This window comes from Mesoplodon mirus (assembly GCF_964341445.2).
Source record: "Mesoplodon mirus genome assembly, chromosome: 17".
NCBI lineage: Eukaryota > Metazoa > Chordata > Mammalia > Artiodactyla > Ziphiidae > Mesoplodon > Mesoplodon mirus.
Window position 1 is genome coordinate 15,072,321 of NC_138993.1, and position 24,163 is coordinate 15,096,483.

General features: G+C 46.1%; 1 protein-coding gene across 1 annotated transcript in view; it reads right to left on the minus strand.

The window, feature by feature from the left end:
- Positions 1–217: 217 nt before the first annotated feature.
- Positions 218–24,163, minus strand: part of FOXO1 (forkhead box O1) — a 92,301-nt gene continuing 68,355 nt past the window's right edge. The window contains exons 2-3 of the mRNA XM_082602519.1: positions 4,276–5,631; positions 218–3,801 (exon numbers count right to left, since the gene is read on the minus strand). Of these exons, the coding sequence (XP_082458645.1) occupies positions 4,294–5,631 (1,338 nt within the window). The 3' untranslated portion in view covers positions 218–3,801; positions 4,276–4,293. The remainder of the gene's footprint in view (positions 3,802–4,275; positions 5,632–24,163) is intronic.

A 24,163-nucleotide genomic window follows, 5' to 3' on the forward strand; every position in this document is an offset into this window, starting at 1 on the left:
CTACTTGCTCTTCAATTCTTGGGGACTATAGTGTGGTCCCAGAGGGACTGTTTCCACCCCCCCCCCAAAGAAATACCAGATTTGAATAAACCATGGCACTGTGGCTGACAAGGTTTTAACTCACGTGAGAGCAAAACATGAAAAAACAGAAAAACAACCCCCCCCATAAACCTAATAAAGAGCTTATTCTGCACAACTAGAAAAGAATGACACCAAACCATTTAAACATAATTTATGTACATTTATGGCTTTATACAGTAACAGCAAAGATTGTTCTTGTGTAAGTACATCAGCATCATCAGGCACTTCTCAGAGAGTATGGGAACGGGAACGTGGAACCTGGTACTAAACTCGAGTAGCGAAATGTGGGCGGGAGTGACTGCATCCCGACGGGATGGACATGGCCGCACCTGGCCACGCCGCCAGGCTGTCAGCCCCCCGCCCCCGTCAGGGAGGAGGCCAAGAGTAATGCTAGGCTGTTCTGTTTGCATAAACCACACTGCAACTTTTACTGAATGGTTACTCCCAAACTAAAACCACAAGAGAAACTTCTTGTTTAAAAGTCAGTTATAAATTAAGAACTCTTAGGAGCTGAATGTAAGAATTTCCAGTTGGGGGTTGGGGAATGGTGGGTGGGAGGGGAGGACTGGTAACATATATCCAGCAGCTGAACGAGTCCAAATCGCATATTTGGGGGGAACTGTTTCCATTTTAAGTGTCTTTCTCCTCTTTTGGGGATGTTTCACTGATTTACTGCTCACTGGGGTACAACATTTGCTAATTAATTTAGACTTTGTCAGTTTGTCAAAGCAGAACTTTCCAAGTAACACATCTATGACCTAAATATATTCCATACATCTATATTACGGAAACAATACTTTATATTTAAAATATCTGAATAGCTCTATAATACAATATGCTTTTAATAACAGTACAAACCAGAGGAAATAAATCAAACAAGGCTGCATAGGTGATATCATTTGCACATTTCACAAAGCAATCATGTACAATAACTGATATACTCATTACTCCAGAAAGTCAGTATTCTTACAGAAAAAGAATTACTAGAGGTCACATAATGTTTGTTTTCAAAATAGACAAGGTGCCTTTCACTGGACTTCACTGTACCCCGGAGAGCTACCCAGGATTCCTGTTAGAATTTCAACACAAAGAAAAATTTGAAGGAAAAAAAAAAGATATTTACACAGACTCAAGAGGAAGCAACATCTTTTTAAAAGTCACTCTACGAAGTAGTAAGATTTTAACAGTGATTTGTAGCTACGGTTGCCTCTTCAATGAAGAAGGCGGTGGGGAGTCTCACCGTGTGATGCCTGGGAGGCGGGGAGTGGTGGCAGGTGGACCCAGAGGGGAACACGAGTACTCTGGCTCCAGCGAGCTCTAGCACGCGTGCAGGAGGCACTGCTCAGAAGAACTAGGCTTTCTATGACCAGACTTACTTTGGAGTGGCCAACAATGAAGATGGCTAGAGAGGCGGCTGTTTAGTGAATCTTCAGAAGCACAGAAGTCACTGTGGGAGCTTACAGTAGAGCCTGTCTCCTGGAGGAGAGCGCCATCAGCACACCTGTGTTCTTGTTAAACACGGAGGAAAAACCAAGCCAACAGAGACGCAACTCACAGGCAAGACACAGCAAGTGTGAAGTGGGCTGGGTTCACAGAAATCAGAGCCTTCTCAAGAAGGCCAGAGGAACGTTTTTGTGCACCTGTTCCTTCTATTGTGTGGATACTGGGCGTTCCACATGACTTGAACACACCGATGGATTAAATGGCACGCAAAGCCAATTAATTTGGTCTATCAGTACAGGTAATTGGAAAATATCAGTATTACAACATAATGATCAGAATTATAATTGGGGTTGCTAAAGGCAGAAGAAACTCTCCAATTCTTAACTTACGCTAAGGCTTTTTAAAATAAATTAAAATATACCACTTACAGCTGGTTTGCTGGTTTTCAAATTCATTGCCCCAATTTTTTTTTTTTTTTTTTTTTTTTTTTTGTGCGGTACGTGGGCCTCTCACTGCTGTGGCCTCTCCCGCTGCAGAGCACAGGCTCCGGACGCGCAGGCCCAGCGGCCATGGCTCACGGGCCCAGCCGCTCTGCGGCATGTGGGATCTTCCCGGACCAGGACAGGAACCCGCGTCCCCTGCATCGGCAGGCGGACTCTCAACCACTGCGCCACCAGGGAAGCCCCATTGCCCCAATTTTTAAACAAGTTCTATTCCATTTGGTAGCCATCTGCACTCATGAACACAAAACATTATAAAAATCACTCAAGTGCCACTTAAAAATTCCCCGCTCCGACTTAGCCTTCCACAGTGTGCCAAGTAGCCCAAGGACAGAGGGAAAGAGGGATGAAGCATGAGTGTGGACCTAATTCTTCAAGGCAGAGCTACAAAACCAACTTCCACCTAGACCAGGAAGAGCACAGTATTAACGAGGGAAAACTTTTGCTGAAGCTCAGCTCAAAAAGGTTAAGTTGATCAAACCCCCAGCTTGAGAAAGGAGCACTGTTTTAGATGTGATCTACAAATATTACGAGGCCCCCCGCCAGGAGTATTGGAAACAAAGAGAATACAGGCATCCATCAGAAGAGTCGATGCTGGGTGCTATGCTTAATTCACAGGATAGTAGAAGCGGATGGAATTTTTAAAAAACACATACATAAAAACATATCAAGTTCTCCTAAACGTGAAACACAAAATGTTCATAACTATACAGCACTCTCCTGCCAAGATAGGGCCAGAAATGTTGAGTGTGCAAGTACTAATTACAATGATTGTAAGATTAGTCAGGAACATCACCAAGTAGCATCCCAAAGTGTACAAACCAGTGAAGCACGTATAAAATTAGTACTAATCCAGTTAGATATACAAAATGAAAATGACGGATGCTGCTTCAAATATCTGGGATTCCACAAATTTACAAGCAGACTATGTAACAAAGTAGACTCTAGTTTTAAGAAAACATTACAGTTCAATATCTATTCCAAAAATCATCTCAAGTCCCAACAATAACATCAAAAATCATTCATCTGGAAATTAGAACCATTTAAGTGTTTGTACAAATTTGCAAATAACAAAATAAACAAACAAACAAAACAAACAAAAAAAATAGAAAAGACTTGTACAAGGCTGGCGTTTAACCTATTTTCTATTCTTTTTTTTTTTCCAAAAGAGTTCTGATAAGTCCATTAATCCAGCAGATGGACAACAGGCTATTGGTTCTCCTGTGAATTATGTGGCAATGTGAACAGGTCCAGAGCTGTTCAAGGAGGTGCAGAATGGAGAGCTTGGTTCTTTGTCATTCATCAGTTCAGCAGAATACAGGTCGTACAAACAGAAGTTTAACTTATCAAGGACATGAGACCATCACAGTATTACAAAAAGAGTAGAAACTTTCCTTGGACCAAATGAATATTTAAAAAAACAAAAATGCACACAAATACAACTCTGTAGCTACGGCTTATATACAAAAACTTGAAAGCACACCAGGATCCAAAAGTCTTTTCTGCAATTTTATGGTGTAGTGAGTTTGGCACTTCATTGTAATGAAATTTCCAATGGCACAGTCCTTATCTACAGCAGCACGTAACCTGCAAACATCGGGCAAACATCCTGTACAGGAAAAGTGTCTTCGCTGCCAAGTCTGACGAAAGGAAAAAAGAAACACTTTTTTTCTTTTTTTTTTTAATCAAGAAAACGAAAAGGTAGGGTGAAGGACATCTTTGGACTGCTTCTCTCAGTTCCTGCTGTCAGACAATCTGAAGTACTTTTAAGTGTAGCCTAGGAAAGAAAACACATACACACACACACTCATTGAATGTACAGCCAAATTAAAATCAACTCAACTCAACATATTACGGTGACAGACAAACTGCAGGGGGGCTGGACTTTCTCAAACAGCTCTGAAATCACTCAGTGGGAGAAAATTCCACTTCAAAAAACCCTTCAGCGTTTGATTTGTATCAAATGCATTCACTTATTGAAGAGTTACTAAAGATGCAGCCATCTAGTCTAACTGTCGAAAGAAACTCTCTAAAGCAGTTAGAGGAAAAGCTTCCTTATGTTTAAGCTCCAGAGGAAAATTTATAAGCTGCAAAAGGGGTGGAGGATGAATGATAAAAGATGCCTCTTGGCAAGGGGCGGCCAGCTGCCATCCAAAACTCCCCGACCATGGAAGATACAAGGCAAGGTACTGGGTTTCCTCTCTTTTAAGTCCTGTTTTCAGAAGGCCTTTTGATATCAGGGTGCTCTTACCTGCTCACTCGCTCGCTCTCAGCCTGACACCCAGCTGTGTGTCGTCGTCTTGACACTGTGTGGGAAGCTTTGGTTGGGCAACACACTGTCAAAGTTAAAATCCAACGTATCTCCATCCATGAGGTCGTTCCGGATGATGGACTCCATGTCACAGTCCAAGCGCTCGATAAACATGCCGTCCAAGTCACTGGGGAGCTTCTCCTGGTGGAGAATGCCCATCCTGCCGTAGCCGTTGCAGCTGCTCACGGAGGAGTAGCCCCCCAGGGCATTCATCTGCATGGGGTGGGGCAGAGGCACTTGTAAAGCTGTCTTCACTGGGGCCAAGCGGCTCAGACCCGAGGTGTGGGGCATGGTGCTCACGGCGTGGGGCAAGGCACGCCCATTAACCGCAGACGTCGACTGAGCGTGTCCAGGGTGGGTGTGGGAGCTGGGGTTCATCATTTTGCTATGAGATGCCTGGCTGCCATAGGCTGGCATGACCGAATTAGGGCCCATCAACACATTCTGGCCAAGGACTCGGCTGCTGGGTTGAGCCACCCCAGGGTCAACTGGTGTCAGAATGTCATTGTGGGGAGGAGAGTCGGAAGTAAGTAACTCCTTCAAGAGTCCCGGTGCACAGTTATACTGACTCATGCCTCCATAACTCGATTTGCTGTCCTGAAGCGTTTGCATAGGCATCTGGGGCAAAGGGCTCATGCTGGACTGGCCGTACGTGTATTTTTGGTAGTTTGGGCTGGGTGAATTCAGACTGGTGTTTGGCGGCGCAAACGAGTAGCATGGTGTCTGCTGCATCATGGTGCCCGGCGAAGACTGGGTTGAAACAGTTAATGACGTTGGTGATGAGAGAAGGTTGAGATTATCCAAAAGGTTTTCCATGTTCTCAGGACTGCTGATCTCAGACAGACTGGGCAGAGTGGAGGCCATCTTTGCAGCCGACGGCGGGTACACCAGAGAGTGCACGTCCCCGTCCCCGAGGTCGTCCTGCTCGGTCATGATGGGAGAAAGCCTCCCACTGATAGTACTAGCATTCGAGCTAGTTCGAGGGCGAAATGTACTCCAGTTATCAAAGTCGTCATTGCTGTGAGAGCCAGGGCTTGCAGGCCACTTAGAAAACTGAGAGCCTGGGCTGTCCCCGGCACCCTCCTGGCCAGATTGGAGGGATGCTTTTTTCTTGGCAGCTCGGCCTCGGCTCTTAGCAAATTTACTGTTGTTGTCCATGGAGGCGGCTCTTCTCCTGGGGGATTTCCCACTCTTGCCTCCCTCTGGATTAAGCATCCACCAGGAGCTTTTTCCAGTTCCTTCATTCTGCACTCGAATAAACTTGCTGTGTAGGGACAGATTATGGCGAATTGAATTCTGTAAAGCAAAGCACCATGTTAGAAATACAATACTCCTCCAATTGGAAAACCCACTATTCAATACAGACACGTATCACATGGCAGACAAGTCAAGTTTTGAAAGAGTTTACGGTATAGATTTCAACCTGTACAGTCACTACGTGAGAGCTCAAATCAGTAAAGGGAAAACAGTATCGCATCTTAAAAACAGTATCTGTGTCTTAATTTAACCAGGGAACAAAGTTAAATGAGCATTATTATAAACACCTTCTTTTATATAGCTCTATTTTGCAGGGAAATTACAGGAACTGGTTTTAAAACCACTTGGATTTGCTACGCAAGTAGCACTCCACAACAAAGTGCTATCGAACCCCTTTCCACTCCATCACGCCTAGAACTACTGCAAATTCTCTTCGGATGGCACATTTGCCACTTACACGGACACACGGTGAGACTGACAGCATCTGGAGAGCCTCTGGGACGCGTGGACAAGGAAAAGGGGGCTCCCGAGGAGGAGGGAGCTTCTCTGATAGATTTTTTTGCCCCAGAACAGGACAGGGCACGCAGGAGGCTCCATCATCAGGGCCCTGATCCCAAGTCCAGGGACGGGGACCTGGAGCAGGGCTGTGTGTGCTATGTGGCCCCCAGACTTCCCTGGCTTCCTCTGCCGACTGAATGCAAGGCTCAGCCGACCGAGCCCCCCGAACCGCTGCGGCCCCCCTCCCTGACCACGGAAAGGCTCAGGCTGGATTTGTGGTCGCCCGGGATGCAGCCACGACACCCACACCCTCACGCCATTGCCGTGGGACGCAGATGCTTGAGTGCCAATCACTGCGCCAGAACAAAGCCTTGGCACACAGCAGGGCAGGCCAGGGCTCAACACAGACTATGAGTTCACAATTTTCCTCATTAAAAGGAGGCAGAAAACAAAGGAAAAAAAAATCTCACTTTCTAAAAGGAGATGCAGAAGTCAGAGTGAGGCTGGACAGTCACGGCTGAGAAATCCACATTTCAGAACGCCCTCTGACCCTCTGTACTACACTCCACCCAAGGATTGCAACACAGCGGCTATGTGACGAGCCCTTCTGCCAGGCCCAGGCGAGTGTGGGTCAGCCACGGCCCTGAATGGGACTTCCAGGCTGGACGCTGGGCAGGTGTGTAAGTGGGTGGCAGTGAGGGTTTTCTTCTGTTGCCAAGATTCTCCTCTTCCTTCTCACCTACAGATCTATCCCCAGCTCAAGACCGGCTATGAGGACTTTGTGGACATACAAGAACCCTCTAAAAGAGGCCGAGCACTGCAATTCCCCAATGAAATACATCCCCATAAGATTCCCCAGACTCTATGGGAAGGTTTTACTTACACGCACGTGCGCTCGCTCACACACACACACACACACACACACACACACTGTGTGCTCCCAATATTCCATCATGACTATTTTGTTCTTTGAACACAACAGCAACACAGATAAGCGACGATGAAATCTCTGGAGGAAAGGAAGCTTGACTCCTGTCCCTGTCACATTTAGTAACTGATAAAGGGGGAAGATCTTCCTAGATAGTGGCTTCCTGGCTGTCTGCACTGCCTGGGGGAGGAGGTAGCACAGCTCTATGATTCACATAATTAGATCAGATCATTTGCAACTGCAATTGGGGGACATTTTTTTAATCTTATTTTTGCCTGGAAGTCATTCCTTTCTCTCTTTTTTTTTTTGGCTGTGTTGGGTCTTCATTGCTGCGCATGGGCTTTCTCTAGTTGCGGTGAGCAGGGGCTACTCTTCGTTGCGGTGCACGGGCCTCTCAACGTGATGGCTTCTCTTGTTGCGGAGGATGGGCTCTAGGTGCGCGGGCTTCAGTAGTTGTGGCTCGTGGGCTCTAGAGCGCAGGCTCAGTAGTTGTGGCTCACGGGCTCAGTAGTTGTGGCTCGCGGACTCTAGAGTGCAGGCTCAGTAGTTGTGGCATGCAGGCTTCAGTAGTTATGGCACATGGGCTCAGTAGTTGTGGCTCGCGGGCTCTAGAGCACAGGCTCAGCAGTTGTGGCTCACGGGCTTAGTTGCTCCGCGGCATGTGGGGTCTTCCCAGACCAGGGCTCGAACCCGTGTCCCTGGCATTGGCAGGCAGATTCTTAACCACTGCGCCACCAGGGAAGTCCCTGGGGGACATTTCTAACAAGACTGCAGAATCTGTCATGATGAAATCTTTAAAAAGTTCAGGAAGCATTCACTAGCTCGGATGGGACATACGCTGACTTACCACTTAGATTTACCAAAAAAAAAAAAAAAAAAAAAAAAAGGCGGGGGGGGGAGTGGATGTAGAACAATCCCTTACTTATCAAAACATTATGCTACATATTTTCCTAAGAGGACATTTCAGGTCGCTCTTTGAGCAACAGAGCTGTCTCCTAACTTTGCCAACAATTAAAAAATTTTTTTCCGAACAGGAAAAGGTTTGCTGCGCAGGGCTTGTTACATAAATTCCTGTTTTTCACACAGCCGGCAGGACATTATAAAGAAGCTATGATTTCCAATGGGGGATATCGGAGTGGAGTGTTGAAGAGGTAAAGCTTGTAAAAATACGTGTCGCTATTAATGATGTTATGTCTGCAAATCTCTGCCGGATGCGGTGGACACAGCCGAGGCAGGGAAAGTGTGGCTCCCCGTGACCTGCGCGGAGAGCCACACGCGGACAGCAGTGCTCTGAGCTGTTCAGTTCTTCGACCAACGAATAAATATCACGTGAGGAGACAGGTAGGGTGAGAGGACAGGAGACTCGTGCACTGCAAACCACATACCTAAATCCCGAGGTTCTGCATGAGACCATCAGAGAAAAAGACCACTCAGCAACTTTCTCCTCCACTAGCCGTAGTCTCTGCTGTTCGGGCCTGCCACTGGTGCCGGGCTGCCTCTCCTCTGCACACGCCCCTCGGCTGCCTGTCCCTCGACTCTCCCTTGCCTCCTGCGTGCCTGGCCACCCAGAGCAGGGCAGCGAGTTCTTGGGAAGCCTGACCCAATGGAAGTCCGTGGATCGTGTTGGGGGCAGGGGCAGCCTGCACCCGGTGTGCCCTGGCTTGCTCAACCTGCTCTGCCAGCTGTTTCGAACGCGCGGGTGTTCATTTTGTGCACTCTACAGACCGGATTCCAAGCTTCTTAAAGGGCAAGGGGCTGGAGTGTGTTTTTATCTCCTAATCTCAAAGCCCCTAACAGATGCTCTACACACACGATACATTCAATGAACGTTTGTTGACGGACATCCCAAAAACATCACAGGGAAGGTGTAATGCCTTCCACATCTTTTCTCTATCCATTCGTGTACCAATTCATGCCAAGTAACTTTTATTGGGACTGATTTATGCTGGGTGCAGTGAAGGACGTCAGAAGGAATTAGTCACAGAGTCTGCCCTCCGGGTGTTTTATGATCTACCTGGGAAAGGAACAAGTCCACCTAAATGGCCTCTCAGGACAAAAAAATGATGTACAAAGGACTGTCCAGGAGCCTCGACTTTTTCCTGCCAAAGGTCACCCCACCCCCAACTTCTGTCTCAGCCCAAGTGTCCCTTCCTTCCGGAAGCATTTCCTGAGAAGCCCATCCCAGCCTGCAGCTAACCCAGGACCTGATTTACTCACCACAATCATGACTCTGCTATGTCTGGCTCCCCACTACCCTGTGAGCTGCATGAGCTCGGGGACCTGGGCTGTCCTCTTGTGCACTGTATCCTCGCAGCTCCATCACCAAGTAGACACTCAAGTATCTGTTGAATGGATGAATAGGTCCTACATGTACGGGGTTGTCGTGAAGATTAAATGAGACAACAGATGTCCTTACCTCAATCGATATCGCCCGCTGTTATTATTAAGATAATGTCACCTATAAGATAACATGTCCGTGTTTTAGAGACTCACCCATATGACAAACGTTGGTCTCCTTTCTTTATAATCGTACCTTGTACTGTTCCCACTAAGACGAGGCTTTTACATGTTAGTTACTGGGAAAATAAACCAGTTTTGCGGTAGTAGTTAAGATATTTTCTCTCTGCACTAGATAGTGTCTGCTGTGGGCAGGTGTTAATGAAGGAATTTAGATACTACTACGCGCTTGCTGGGCGCGTTCTCAGAATCCTCAAGGTGGCTGCCGGAGCCTTGTGTGCGGGCTCCGCGCTCTGAGTTCAGCTGGTGTGTGACGGGGAAGCAGCGGCAGGTGTTAGAGCAGGGCCACTGCCAAGGCCACAGGCTGGTGTGTCCCCTTGGGGGACGGTTGTGACTGAGCTCTGCGGGCCCACCGCCCTCCTGGCTGCAAGAAGCCACGCTCCAAGGCTGGGCCCCAGAGACCCTGAAGACACAGGGCAGGAACTGCCCCTTCCCTGGACGCACTTAGCCTGGATGTCTAAAGCAATAATCGGACAGCTGTCGACGTACAAGAAGAAATCTTTACACTTTTCACCTACTTTACATTTTTATCTCATTTTTTAAAATGAGCATGGAGAAGTTGATTTGAGAACTAAGTTCCGTTTCTCCATTCTTTAGCCATTGAATAAAGTTTGTCTGTTCCAGCCTCAAAAAAAATAAGTAAATAAAAATGAGCAAATGCATTATACAATATATACAATATGTTGGTACAGTGTAAGTGAATAAATGTACCATCAAAAAGGGTGTGATTTTTACAAAAACATTTAGAGAGCACTAGTCTATTACAGTAAACTTCCAGGCTACTAGAAGCCCCAACAAAGAAAACCAAGGGAGCAGAACTAGACCTCTGTCAAGTCTAACAAACTCTTTGGTCCCCCAAGGCCTGGGCTGAAGAAATGGCCTGGGGGTCCAGCCCTCAGTTTGCTCCCCTCCCCCCCCCGCCCTCCTGAATCCCGCCTTCAGACCTGAGCTCCCACCTGGCTCCATCCAGCCCACCCACGAGTGTACGTGGAGACCACCACCTCTCAGCCACCACTCTACCCATCACTGCTGCACCCTACTTTCTGCTGGGCATTCTAAGACTACTCTGGTCTTTGTGTTTAACCAAGAATAAAACAAAACCAGCAACTTAAGCTGAATACATCCTGCTCAGGATCCCCTGGCCTTCGTACTTTACACGTGGATTTTACCTTACGGTTTACAAACGGCTTTCAATACATCGTGTCTCATTCCATCCTTGCAAGAGCCCTATATAAGGCAGGTATTATTGGCCCCATTTTAAAAATAGGAAAACTGAGGCTCGGAAAATGAATCTCATGCAAAATAACTCTGCACACAACACCACTGCCAGCTGGAGAAACCACTTTTTGGCTTCACCATCATGAAGAAGAATCAAAGGAACATACTTAAGACTGAGGTTACATTATGTGCATCTTGAGGGAGCGGAAATAATTCTGTTTACAAACACTAGTTCAGAAAACTCGTTTTCTGCCTCAATGGGTAATAAATTTACAAAATATGACTTGCTTTTAATTCTAATTGGTTACTCTTTGTGGAAGGAAAGCAGAGCAGCTGAAGTGTGAATTTCAAATGTGAGCACCGCCCAGGGGAAGCCTGTGCAAAGGGGCTGTGAGGACCCACGAGGGAAATGGAAAGGCCCTCAGAGGTCCCACAGCCTAGAACTGCCCGTCGCCCTGTGAGAGGGTGGGTGTGAGCTACAGTCACCAAGCCAAACAAAAAGAGCTCCAAACTAAGGCGCTGGAACACGTGACTAAATGAACTTGTTGTTCTAGAAATTCTAGAAATTCTTTCAAAATGCTAGACACACTAGGTTTTTCCAAAAGCATTTTATCTAATTTCTGTGAACTCTGTCAATGTGTGCTATGGTTTCGTAGGCTCCCAGCATGGACTCACCCCCCCCCTCCTGCTTCCTCTGTTTTACACATCCCTTCCTGCAGTTCCAAGAATGAAAACAAACTAAGGAGAAAGCAGGAATAATCTCTGTTCAACAGAGTTCCCGTTAGAGGTGCTAATAAAACAACAACTTTGTAAAATAATGCATTTTGCTTGCAAACAGAAGGAAACATGTGACCTTTTGCCTGTGCTTCTTTTTTACAGGTGATGTCGAAAGACGTATGTTACCAACCGACAGCATAAAAATTCAACTTTAGAAAGTGCTGCAATGGAAGATGTGCTGTGAAGAGCTTGATCTGCGTGCTTACACGTTAGGCCCTGGCATCCAGCTCTTCTTCTGTAAAGCTGATTTCACTTCCCCGAAACCTGGCCTTCTTGCCTGCACATCAGTGACCCCAAAGGCCACTCTCACCCCCAGGCTGTACTAGGACTCAGGCCTCCCTGGGAACCCCTGTGGACAGAGGACTGCAAGCCTCATAAAACTTGTGAGCTGGAAAACCCTGGGAAGGTCACCTGGCCTAACACCCTCATTTTTTATTAGGGAAAATAGAGTTCAGAAAGATTAAAATGCAGGTGTGAAAGGCTTATGGGTGTTCATTTACAAAAAGCAGAATCACATGGGGCTTTAGTCCTAGAAGAACAAGTGTCAAGGACGTGCAATGACCCTCCCCCAACCAAACCAATACTCAGCTACAGATTTCTCCAGCGGCTAGACAGACACACATTTGGCTCGAAGCAGCTCTATCTCTGACTCAAATAATTCCAAAGGAAGGAAAAGATGACTACATTAAATCAGCTTCTACTAAAAAAAGCATATCGGAGACTATGTTCTCATGTACAACAGAACCAGAAAGACACATGTAAGATCTCATGTGAACCTTCGTGTTTTCAGGAGGCAGTGGGGAGGCGGATCCCAAGGTCAGACTGTGGGACCCCTGAGTCAGCTGGTCTCCCCAAGCCCCAGTCTTGACGTCCGTGACACAATACCAACTGTTACTCGGGATCGTTAGGGGCGGCACGGCATCACCTCCATGGAAAGTGCTCAGCGTATCACCTGGCACAAAGTGAGGGAACAGAGGTTGGCTATTTGGTGATGGGAAGTAAAGAGAGGTATAAACAGGAATTTTTTAGCCATCATGAATGGTTACAACCTGATTAAAAAACCATTCATCACAAACTTCCTGTTCAACAGGCAGCCAGCCTTCCTGAGGCTGTTTCCATGTCCTCACAACTGAGCTGCAAAACCCTTCTTTGACAGAGAAATTGTTCTCGCCCTTTAAGAGGATTTCAAAGGTAAAAGTCTGGATCGTTTGACTAGCGTGTTCCGTCAGCTGTGGGGGCGACCCCTGTCATAACCTGTGTCCACGAGCTTGTTCAAGGAGCGGGACATACACCAGTCAGCCAATGAAGAGCTGGTATCCAGGAAGGCAATTACGAGAACAACGCTCTTCCTCGTCTCTTCTCGCACAGTGGCCACCCACCGCCGCCTGCTTCACAGACAGCAAACCCTGAAAGAGCCCCCGAGGGGTGGGGGGTATTTAGAGCAGACTGCAGGGCAGAGTGCTGGGTAAAGGGGTGGGTTACAAAGCGAACAGGACCGAGGTATCAGGAAACAAGGCGTGCAGACGGAAGCACCCCTGGCCTAGAAGGACGGCCAAGGAGGAAACCTTGTGATAGAGAAACAGACGATGCTCCACGGCTCGCCTGGTCTTTAATAAGCTCTGCTGTTGGCCAAAAGCCTCCATATTTCAGGGTAAATTTTCAGCCAACAACCTCAGACATTTAGGACTTAAGAAAAAATCTTCAGGGATGGAAGAGAAACTTTACTTAATGATATTAAAAGTATCCCAAGCTTTTGCTTCTCAGAAGGTTGTAATTAAAAAAGAAGCACCAGGGCTTCCCTGGTGGCGCAGTGGTTGAGAGTCCGCCTGCTGATGCAGGGGACACGGGTTCGTGCCCCAGTCCAGGAGGATTCCACATGCCGTGGAGCGGCTGGGCCCGTGAGCCATGGCCTCTGAGCCTGCGCGTCCGGAGCCTGTGCTCCACAACGGGAGAGGCCACAACAGTGAGAGGCCCGCGTACCGCCAAAAAAAAAAAAAAAAAAGAAGCACCATGTTTCCCCATGCTGTGTCCCATAGGAAAACCCCGTATCAGAGAAAGCTACATTTTATGAGAGGAAGGGCGAAGTCCTTAATTTTCAGATGTGAAAACCTATACCATTTCATGCCCTGTGTTTTACACACTATCAGAAACCAGGAACTCCGAAAGACAAAACCCAGAACAACCCAGGTGAGGCTGAAACCTTAGATGCAAGCATCTTCCCTTCTGTTCCAGATCATGAGGCATCTATCTGAATCACTGTCCTTGTACAATCTCCGTGAAAGTTGCTACTGTGGAGCCCTGCTTAGTGAAGTCTGGAAAACAGAAACTACCTCCCACGGCTATACGCTTGGGCCTGATGTTGCCATATACTAGCCACAGAGCTAATTCTCAAGTGAATGTCATCAACCCTGGCTAGGAAGGTCCCCGTAATGGATATACAGAGACTAAATTTCACTTGGCTAAAATTCTTTTAAATGCCTTTTTTTTTTCTTTTTTAATAAAAAGGATGTGTCGGCTACTAAGGCTTTCAAAGTGGAGCTTGTTTCTCCTGGGATTTAGTTCCAGTGCGGCAAGCAGGCATCCCTGGACACCCTTTAACCCAGTCACTCCTTCCCCAGGGAGGCACAGAGACCGGCGGGCACTGCCAAGCCCACAGCAAGGAGCCACCACTCCCCACCCTGCCCATCAGCTGACCTGAAGGAGCCTATCCTTTGCGAAACTTCTTTTTCATTAACTGCCCAGAATACAGACTCTTTTGTGCTCTTGCCTAATGACTGCCTCAGACACAGAAGGCCTCACCAGCGCAGAATATTAAGAGGAAACTCATTTGTTGAAGTGATTCTGCCATTTTCCTAATGAAAATCTTTGTTTATTTTATAGGCCATACCATTTTTCGAATCTTCAGTGGCTTTAGAAACGCACTGCTTTACAATGCAATTAACTACCTTATGCATTTGGCTACCGGAATGAGGCAAAACAAAATAAAAGCCAAAAACAAAGAACACATTAGGATTTACTCTCTTCTGATGAAGAACTTAAATTAGGCATAAAATGAAACATAGAATATATCAATAGTTTGATCCATTTTAAAGTTTTCTAAAGAGAACTAAAGTGAATTTTAAAGTATTCTGTCAGAGTGAGTGATGAGCCCGTTAAACCTGTTCATGGGGCTCCCCTGGTGGCGCAGTGGTTGAGAGTCCGCCTGCCGATGCAGGGGACACGGGTTCGTGCCCCGGTCCCGGAGGATCCCACATGCCGCGGAGCGGCTGGGCCCGTGAGCCATGGCCGCTGAGCCTGCGCGTCCGGAGCCTGTGCTCCGCAATGGGAGAGGCCACAACAGTGAGAGGCCTGCGTACCGCAAAAACAACAACAACAAAAAACAAAACCAAACCTGTTCATGTTAAGTAAATGTTTATTCAAGGTTTGCAACCAAACTGCTTACAAGAGCCACAAAAAGCTTTATGAATGTAAAGGCGGTAAGGCTGAAACTTGGACAGATTAGAATCTCTAGGATAAGATCCCACCCATAGGACGTACTATCTATAATTGCTTTTTATCCTAAATATGTTCACTGTCTGGAAAATCTAGGGAAAGATGAATCCACTGAATGCATAAGCTATTTACCAAAAACTGCTACTCATGGTCAACAGAATTAAAAAGTACAAAGTCTAGGTTTATGTGGGGTTTTTTTTTTTTTCTGTTTTGGAACCCAAATATGATAAATCCAGATTACAACAACAACTTGCAATAAAATACAGCACTCTGAATTACACATTATTTGCAATGTACGGTTTTCTTGGTTACACAGAATCTTGAAACCAGCCTTCTTGCCCATCATTCTGGCTAAGGAACCTAAAGCAACAATGATTTGTTAAGTACACATTGTCTTAGGGCTACCCCCCAAAATTCTTCAGAGTTTGTCCCAAGTCAAATAGTTACAAATATTCACTGACTGACCCAATACTAGCAAAACCATTTGGGCCCATTTACTTCATGACAAAGCAAAGCGCCCCCCACCGTGGGAGACTGGGCCAGCCAGAGCTGTCCCCAAGCGTCCTGCAGATGGCAGGGATCCACCTCAGTGAACAGACCACAGACACAGCAGGTCTGCTGCACAACAGCCCTACTCTCCACACCTTCCTTCCAAACAACAAAGGCTCCGTCAGTACCACCGGGACCCACGCCAGTTCGGGGACTCCAAAAGAACCCCCCCCCCAAATGTTTCAGAAATGCAGCTTTATTAAGTTACCTAAAAGCCTACATATACATGTCTCTTAAGGCCTTTCAGAATGTGTCCACCTTAAAACCACACCTCCTCACCAGCACAGCCCCTGTCCCGCACCTAACTTCTCAAGCAGTATTTGTCCACGGCGCTGTCACGACAACATGGTGCTGTGCTTGTTTGTCACCCATGCTATGAACAGCATTTTCACCTCTGAAAACTGCATCAACTGAACAAGGAAGGAGCCTGAGAACGGCCCCCTCACTCCTGCAGAGTCACTGACGCTCCACCAGAAGTAACACATTTATTAAGTGATGCCCACAGGACCTGCAGCCTAAATCAGGTCTCAGGTCAAGATTAAGGCCAGCTCTGGGAGCATGTGCTTCGCCACGATCACTCCGGGGCTCAGGGGATGCTGGAAGGCTCCAAACTGAGTTTGCCCTGGAACCAGATTTAGACGACCTGGGGACATCTACTATGACTCCTGTGGGTTCCATTATTTTTGAGCTTAGCCCCAGGGTTAGGCTGGTCCACATTCCAGAGAGAAGAGAGGAAGAAAGCCAAGTAGGACAAAAAGGATCCCCAAATCACCTGAGGATCCCCAACTGAGCGATCAGCAAACCTCCCCATCTGGGAAGTTTTCCTTGTATTAAACTTTTTACTCTAATGCTGCAGTTTGAACCCATAACCTCTTTAGAAATATGAACAACATTGTCAATGCACCGGCTACACACAACACACATGCATTGTTCTGGGTTGAGAAAACAATGAGAGGGTTTTGTTAAGCTCTATTTTAAATACTAGAGGGAAATTAACAAAGAAAGAATGAATAAATAACTATATGAACCATTTCTTAGGATGATTCAAACCAATGGAGAATTACAACTTCTCACCTGAGCCCACAGTCTGTGATGGTACACGTTAAACTCCTCTTTGAAACGTCACTGCTCACTGTTTTCAGTTTTATCACTCTGAATTTTGTCCAGAATGGAACTGTGAATAGCAACCATTGTGGCTGGAACCTTGCACATGGTACAAATGTTTTGTATCTCTTCCGAGCTACTGCATTCAAGGATACTCTGACCACTGCCACAATTTCCACCACAATATATTAGAATATACAGTTGGGGTGCCTTTTCTCCACTTCCTTAAAATGATGCATTTGCCCAAATGGTTCAGTATTAAGGGTCTTCCCAGAAGAGTAAGGGCTTATTTAGATGATGCCCTGTGCCTCACCATCATATAACCCAAAGGAGCACGGTGAAAGCTAAGTGAGGGTGCGTTTGGAAACCACACAGCATATTAAAAATGTTAAAGACACTAACAATTTCAATTTCTAGAAATCCTTGATATTCTAAAACAAAAGCAGGGTTTTCTGGAAGAAGTTGTTAACCCTATTACCACAGATACTTAAACAACTATGAGCAGCGAGGTCAGTCTAATTTCAACTCCTCTCACTTTGTTCTAAACAACAGGTAGTCTCTTCGGTATTAATTTATTTTCTTTCTTTTTTATTACTCCGAAAAGTAACAGAGACAAATTCTGACAACCTAAATAAGACTGTAAGGGAGCATTCAGAATTGTTAGTGGGTGAACAAAGTTTCAAACAATCGCTCTTCGCTACAACTCTACCCCCAAAGGTAAGAAGTTTTACATTTTAACCATTTTTAAAGTCCATGATACACTCTATCAAACAACTGATGAAGACAGACACCAATACGTTGTATAACTGTTTTAGTCCTCAAAGTAACTATAAATTAAACTGGAGTAGCATGCAATTTTAGAACAAAATATTTTCTTTTGAAGAGTCCTGAAGGCTGGGTTATTTAGTTTTTTGTTTATTTAAATTATAAAGACACCCGACTGTTCCAAAAGGACCCCAGGGGGCTTCCCCGGTGGCACAGTGGTTGGGAGTCTGCCTGCCAATGCAGGGGATGCGGGTTCGCGGCCTGGTCTGGGAAGATCCCACATGCCGCAGAGCAGCTGGGCCCGTGAGCCACAATTACTGAGCCTGCGCATCTGGAGTCTGTGCTCTGCAACAAGACAGGCCGCGATAGTGAGAGGCCCGCGCACCGCGATGAAGAGTGGCCCCTGCTTGCCACAACTAGAGAAAGCCCTCGCACAGAAACGAAGACCCAACACAGACATTAATTAATTAATTAATTAATTTAAAAAAAAAAAAAAAAAAAAAAAGGACCCCAGGGTCAGTCAGGGCTGGAGCAGAACATGTCCCATCAGCACTGCCCCAGCCAGCACCAGAGCACTGTTCTGTTCTTGGGGGATGGAGGGGGGCGGAGGTACCAAGGATCTCACAGAATCTTGAGTCAGTCATTTTTACTGGGAATACAAACAGAAGATAAACTTTTACCCTCATTTTTATCATTGAAAAATCCATCCAAAATTAATCAAGAAATCAAGCAAAGCTTAGTTGAAGTGGGTCTAACGTAAACTATTTAAATCCAGACAATCTCAGAAATTAATTTATTTCCATTCACATTTCAATAACATAAATCAGGGTCTTTTAATGAAAAGCAATCAATGTCATTTTCATTCAACAGGTACTCATTGGGCCCCTACTGTATACTAGGTACTGTTGAAACAACTAAGTCACATGAGGCTCTTTTCCTGCCTCCCAGGGTCATATACAGATGGCTGACAACACGAAAATGAAAGGTGGCACATGCTCACAACAAGAAAGGAAAGACCCTAACCTAGAACTGAGGAAAGGCAAGATTCAGATCGCCGGATAAAAGGGAAGGGAATTGTCGATGTGAATGCAGAACACGAATAAAAGGTGATGGGTATACTACATAACGTGTTCTAAAACCCGAGAGACCTGGATTCAAACCCGAACCTGAGTAATCCTGGGCAAGTGACTTACAATCTAACAGTACTTACCTTACTGAACCACAGTACTAAACGCTCAGTGCGTACAAAGTGACCAACAAATATTAGTATCAGTACATGCAAAAAAGTTTGTTAAAAGCACCAACAAGATGTGTCTGGAGAAGAAAGAAGGGGTAAGACTGGCTGTATTTGAGTTCAGATGCAGAAAGAGGGGAAAACAAGGTGGGAGGGGACTTCTAAAAATGAGCCAGGAGCTTGTATTTTATCCGACACGCAACACTCAGGAGAGCGAGAAAAGATCAGAATAAAGTTACGACGTGGAACCTAGAGGAAAGGGCCAACCTGTCTTCCCACGAGACAACAGGGGAAAATGGAGAGACTGTGTCCTGCTCGGAAAGCAGGTATTTTTGATTATCCAAAACTTTAAGGATGTGCGACGTCCGTGTTTTCATGTGCATATAAACGTTTGTTGATAAGCAAAAGCACCTCGGGGGCTTCCCTGGTGGCGCAGTGGTTGAGAGTCCGCCTGCCGATGCAGGGGACACGGGTTCGTGCCCCGGTCTGGGAAGATCCCACATGCCGCGGAGCGGCTGGGCCCGTGAGCCACGGCCGCTGAGCCTGTGCTCCGCAACGGGAGAGGCCACAACAGTGAGGGGCCCGCGTACTGCAAAAAAAAAAAAAAAAAGCACCTAGGGGAGGTGCTGTCATCAGTATGGTTCTTCCCCACCCTGAAAGGTGCCCTTTGTTCAAATCACTCCCCCAACAGGAGGCTGCCTCGGCTTGTGTGGAGAGGCGGATGACAAGTGTCACCTTGAGGGCTTCATGCGTCTCTCGCTGAAAATGACGGGGTTTTATATTAAAGCTGCTGCTGGGCTTTTGTCTCATGATTCAAATGCTACTTGGTTGTTTTGAAACTCGTGGTGTAATATCTGATTTTTTCATAGTCAGAGGAGGGCAGGAGACTGGGACTGGGACCATTTGTTTTGAAAACAAATTCTAAAATTCGTGAAGGCTGGTGTGTTTTCATACTTTTAATCCACCGTTCACAACATTTGGCATACAAATCCCATTCTTACTTTTAGAAAGGTTTATTTTTGTTTCTTGAGGTCATTGTCTAGGCTCAACCATAACATCTTTCAGGTTGTTTTGAAAGGCTAAAGGGAAATTAAAGGAAATAATGCCCTACAATGTAACCATGGACTGTTCCACATAAACAGGGATAAAGCTACAACAAATCACCCAGTTATTCAGTACCCTAGAAGATGCATATGAGATCCAGGGCCGAGACTGGCCCATGGCTGGGCAGCAGTGGTATGAGGATAAACTGAGATGGCATTTTCTCCCCAGTAACCGCCCCCACACACAACACTCCCTCCACCACATACACACTTCCATCATCCTGAAAGGCACCACACACGCACACGCACACACACAGGAAAGAGGTCTAAATCTTGGGAACTTAATTTTTAACGGCTGACTATCCCATCAGAATCTGATTATAAAAGCATGACTGTGGGTACAAACCCTACCCTCAGCAGATCCCATCGACCTTTCCTCTTCCACAGCCCAGGAGCCCTGGCCTCTGTCTGCTTCCTTTCCTTTCTGCCCCCAAAATAAGTTAGTGCCATGCAACTTACAACCAGGTTTAAAAGTCGCAAAGTTACTAGCAAACAAACAACAGCAGGCAGTCCAAACATTTTGTAAAAGGAAGATCTCACAGTCCAATACTTGGTCTGGTCACTTTTCTGGAGAAGCGCTGAGGAACACTTGCTGAGGGAAATACCACACCACAGGTTATTAACCTCCCATCTATTTCACAGCGCTTTCTCCCAACCATTGCTCCTTTTAGGATCCTTCTGTTCTCCCCACCAAAGCAAACAAAACCAAACAAAGCAGTTCCATTAATTCCGAGTCTGTATCTTCTGGACAGAAAATACTTTATGTGAACTTTTCATGTACACTCGACTCCTGGAAAAGCTTAGCTTAGGTATGGAAGGAAGCGAGGGAGGAGAATAGAGAAGAGAAGAGAAGAGAAGAGAAGGGAACATCAAGTGCAATGCCCAAGATCAGTTCTGAGAAGCTGGACTTGCTTCCTTAGTTTGAGATTTCAATGCAAAATAATAAATCCTTTCTGCCTGGCTGGAACAATTCACCTCAAAATAAAAGAGTTTTGTTAAGAGCTTCTGCTTCCCCCAAAGCAGAGGGCTGACTGATGAGAGGGATTCAGAATCTGCCACTTGCACCTTCACCACGCCCCCCTACCATAATCAAGCAATCTAATGAGAGCGACAAACGCAGCAAAGCTGAATATTAAATATTAAACAAGAGCTGGGGGGAGGGCTGTTGACACAGGCGGCCTCGCCCGGGGAATGTGCCTGGCCCAGCGCCTGCCGAGAGGAAGCCGTGTGCTGTTCTGGGTCCAAATTCCTTAAGTCCATCCTTGCCAAACAGTGCAGCTGCCACTCAGGCTGTAGTTCATGAATCTTTACCGAACAACTCTGACAACCATTCCTAGAACGCTGATCCTGTTGACTGAGAACCTTCCTGCGTTCCGGTTAAAATCCTACTCCACAAAGCTCCTGCTGAAGTGCCGACAATGACATGATGACAGGATTCCCCATGGCCAGCCTCCCACCCCACCCCCAGGGTAGTCTCTATCTCCAACCACTGCCCACGTGGATTCGCCCTCCAGGTCGCCAAAGGTTAGATCTTCCTCTAACCACTGAGGTCTCCTGGAGCACCTCCAAAGTAAATCCAGGACAAGGCGGTACACTGTGGCCAAGGACAGCATCTCCAACATGCGCTCCAAAGAATAACGGCTCCTCCTAGGGTGAAAGGAGTTCACCGAGGAAGTATGTTCGGGATATCTGGCCACACCGACTCAAACAGGACTCCCAACTGCAGGATTCTTAGAGCCTTTAATACACTAACTTCATGTTAACATACAAAAGCAAAGCAAAGCAAAACACAACACCCTTCACTAACTTAAGATGTTTCGTTCTGTTTTGTGGGTGTGATCCCATGCACCCACCACGTCTCTGACACTTCCTCACAGACCACACTGTGGAACCAACGTTTAGTAGCACACACTTTGGGAAATGCTGGTCTAATGGCAAGACAGTGGTCAAGAGAGTGAAGACCCAGGTCTGGCTCTATCTTTGTATGTATGACTTTGGACAAATTTTATGTCCTGTGTATCTCCGCTTTCTTGCCTATAGAGTGGAAAAAATAACGTTTGTCCTAACTCCACAGAGGAGTTGTAATGGATACAACCTCTTCAAAAAGCATAAATAGAGTACTGTGTGCTTGTGAGATTTCATGATTATGCCCAGGGTAGAAGTGCAGGCTACCTGAAAGCTGCAGAGCTATCCACACTTCCTACCAAAGAACACACCTGTCCCAGGTACCCTGGAAAGCCCAGGTGCTCTGCGAACCATGCACCATGCCCTCTCACTCTCTGAAGGACGAAGGAGACGCAGACTCTCCGAGCAGGTCAGGTTACTCAGGATGAAGCAGGTCCTGCACAGGCCTCTCGCCCGAGATCTCACAGTAAGAGCCAACATCAGTATCTTCAAAAATACACAAGGCAGAGTTTACCAGGGGAGAAGAATGGGCCCACTCTCATTTCATTTCCAAATCTCTCTCACCTCCCCTAATGCTTTTGTGAGAGGAAGGAAGGCAAGCAAGGTACAGGAGGAAGAAGAAAAGGGGAGGAGAGAAGGTAGGAGAAGAGTGTGGTAGGTTGATTTGCTCAGACAGCGGAATGAAAAAAATGACTATGATTCTGGAGACAGCTCCTAGGTCAGGAAAATACTCCGGCTCTGGCCGTGACACCACACACTGTAAGAGCTGTGATGTGAGCAGGGAGACAGTTCTCTAGGGTCACGGAAACAGAGCCTGGAGGAGAGGAACCTGCACACAGGCGCTCCTCATTAGCACAATGGGTAGCAGAGCTACTGTAGAACCAGACTGGGGACAAACAGCAGCTAGGACTGGAAAGGTTACTTATATACAACATTTGACAATGAATGTCCATTATCACATCCCCGAAACCTCTGGTGCATGCTATTTGTAGCTAACATAAACGGTGACCTTTATTACCAGTTACATGGGATCTATGTGGTCAATTATTTCTTTTACAAGACAACCTCACTGAATATAATGATGATGTCTCTCGGTGGTGAAGGTAATGGGGATTTTTAATTTCTAGTTGTAGGCTGTCCTTTTTGCTGTTGTAAGAGCACGTGTAACTTTTAAAATCAGAATAAAGCTACTTCCTTGGTGGGGAGAGACCCAGAAAGAAAAAAAAATTATGCCTGTTCCTCTTTCATGTGTTCATTCAAAAAACTGATTTCCTACCAAGTGCCAGGACCTGTATCATATAATACACACACACACACACACACACACATAAATATTTACATAATCAAATAAGATGAAGTTCACAAACTATATCCTGATTTTTTATTTTTTCAGGAAATAGCTCTTTCCTTAATCAGAAGTAGAAAAAACAATAGTTTTATGATAGTTTTACACAAAACCAGTAGAATATGGTGGCTGAGGAACATGAGCCTGTTGTCAGACAAGCCTGGATTCTAACCCAGTCCTGGCACTTAGTGAATGTGACCTTGGCTGAGGCGCTTCAACTCCCCATGCTTTAATCACCTCATCTGCAAAATGGGGACAACAGTTGCCACCACTTTAAAGAGTTTTTATAAGGATTAAAATGAGATAATCACACAAAGCACTTATAAACACAAAATGTCAAGCAAACGTCTAGCCTCTGACTAAAGGCAAAGCAAACCTCATGTCGCCGCCCTGCACAGATTCAAAGAGAACCGAGTGCTGGTACCTTTTCTTAGGCAAAACACATCCCTGGACACTGGGTCTTAATGTTTATCCAACCATCATTAGCAGTAGCAACAAAAGATGCTGCCACTTGAAGATGAAAGTCATCCCGGGCACGATCAAACAAAACAATTTCAGCCAGAAGCTCAAAGACACACCAGCTCAAGACCGTGTCCAAAGCACTTCTTGGCCCTCATCTACACACAGACATACAAGGGTGATGCAGTTAGGGAGATACGGGCACCAACATTTTAAAACCCAGCAGGAGAAGGTGTCGGCAGAAATTTAAAAAAAAACAGAATAAAAGCAAATGCTTGGGCACGTCCTTGGAGAATACAGAAGGGAATTCGGGTTTTTCCAGGGCATAAAAGGTGTCTGGGGTGGACAGGGCACCACTGAAAATCTCAGCTGTGTTCTGTGACTCCTTCCCTCATCGTGGATAAACCCCGAAGAGAAACCGCTGAAAGGCAAAAAAGGTGAACAAAAATAGAGTGCAACAGCCTTCACACTTTGCTGAAACACATGCCTTCACCTTTGAAAGACAACCATGAGACTTCATACAATAGGACAAATTGTGTTTAAATTGGGAAACCAGCTGCTCCTTGATCAGTCACCCTTCTATCATCAACAGAACTTTAATTAGCCCCCATCTGCTTCCTGTTTTACGCCACAAATCTTGACTTTCACCTGTCTGGAACCAAACTGCAATAACTACA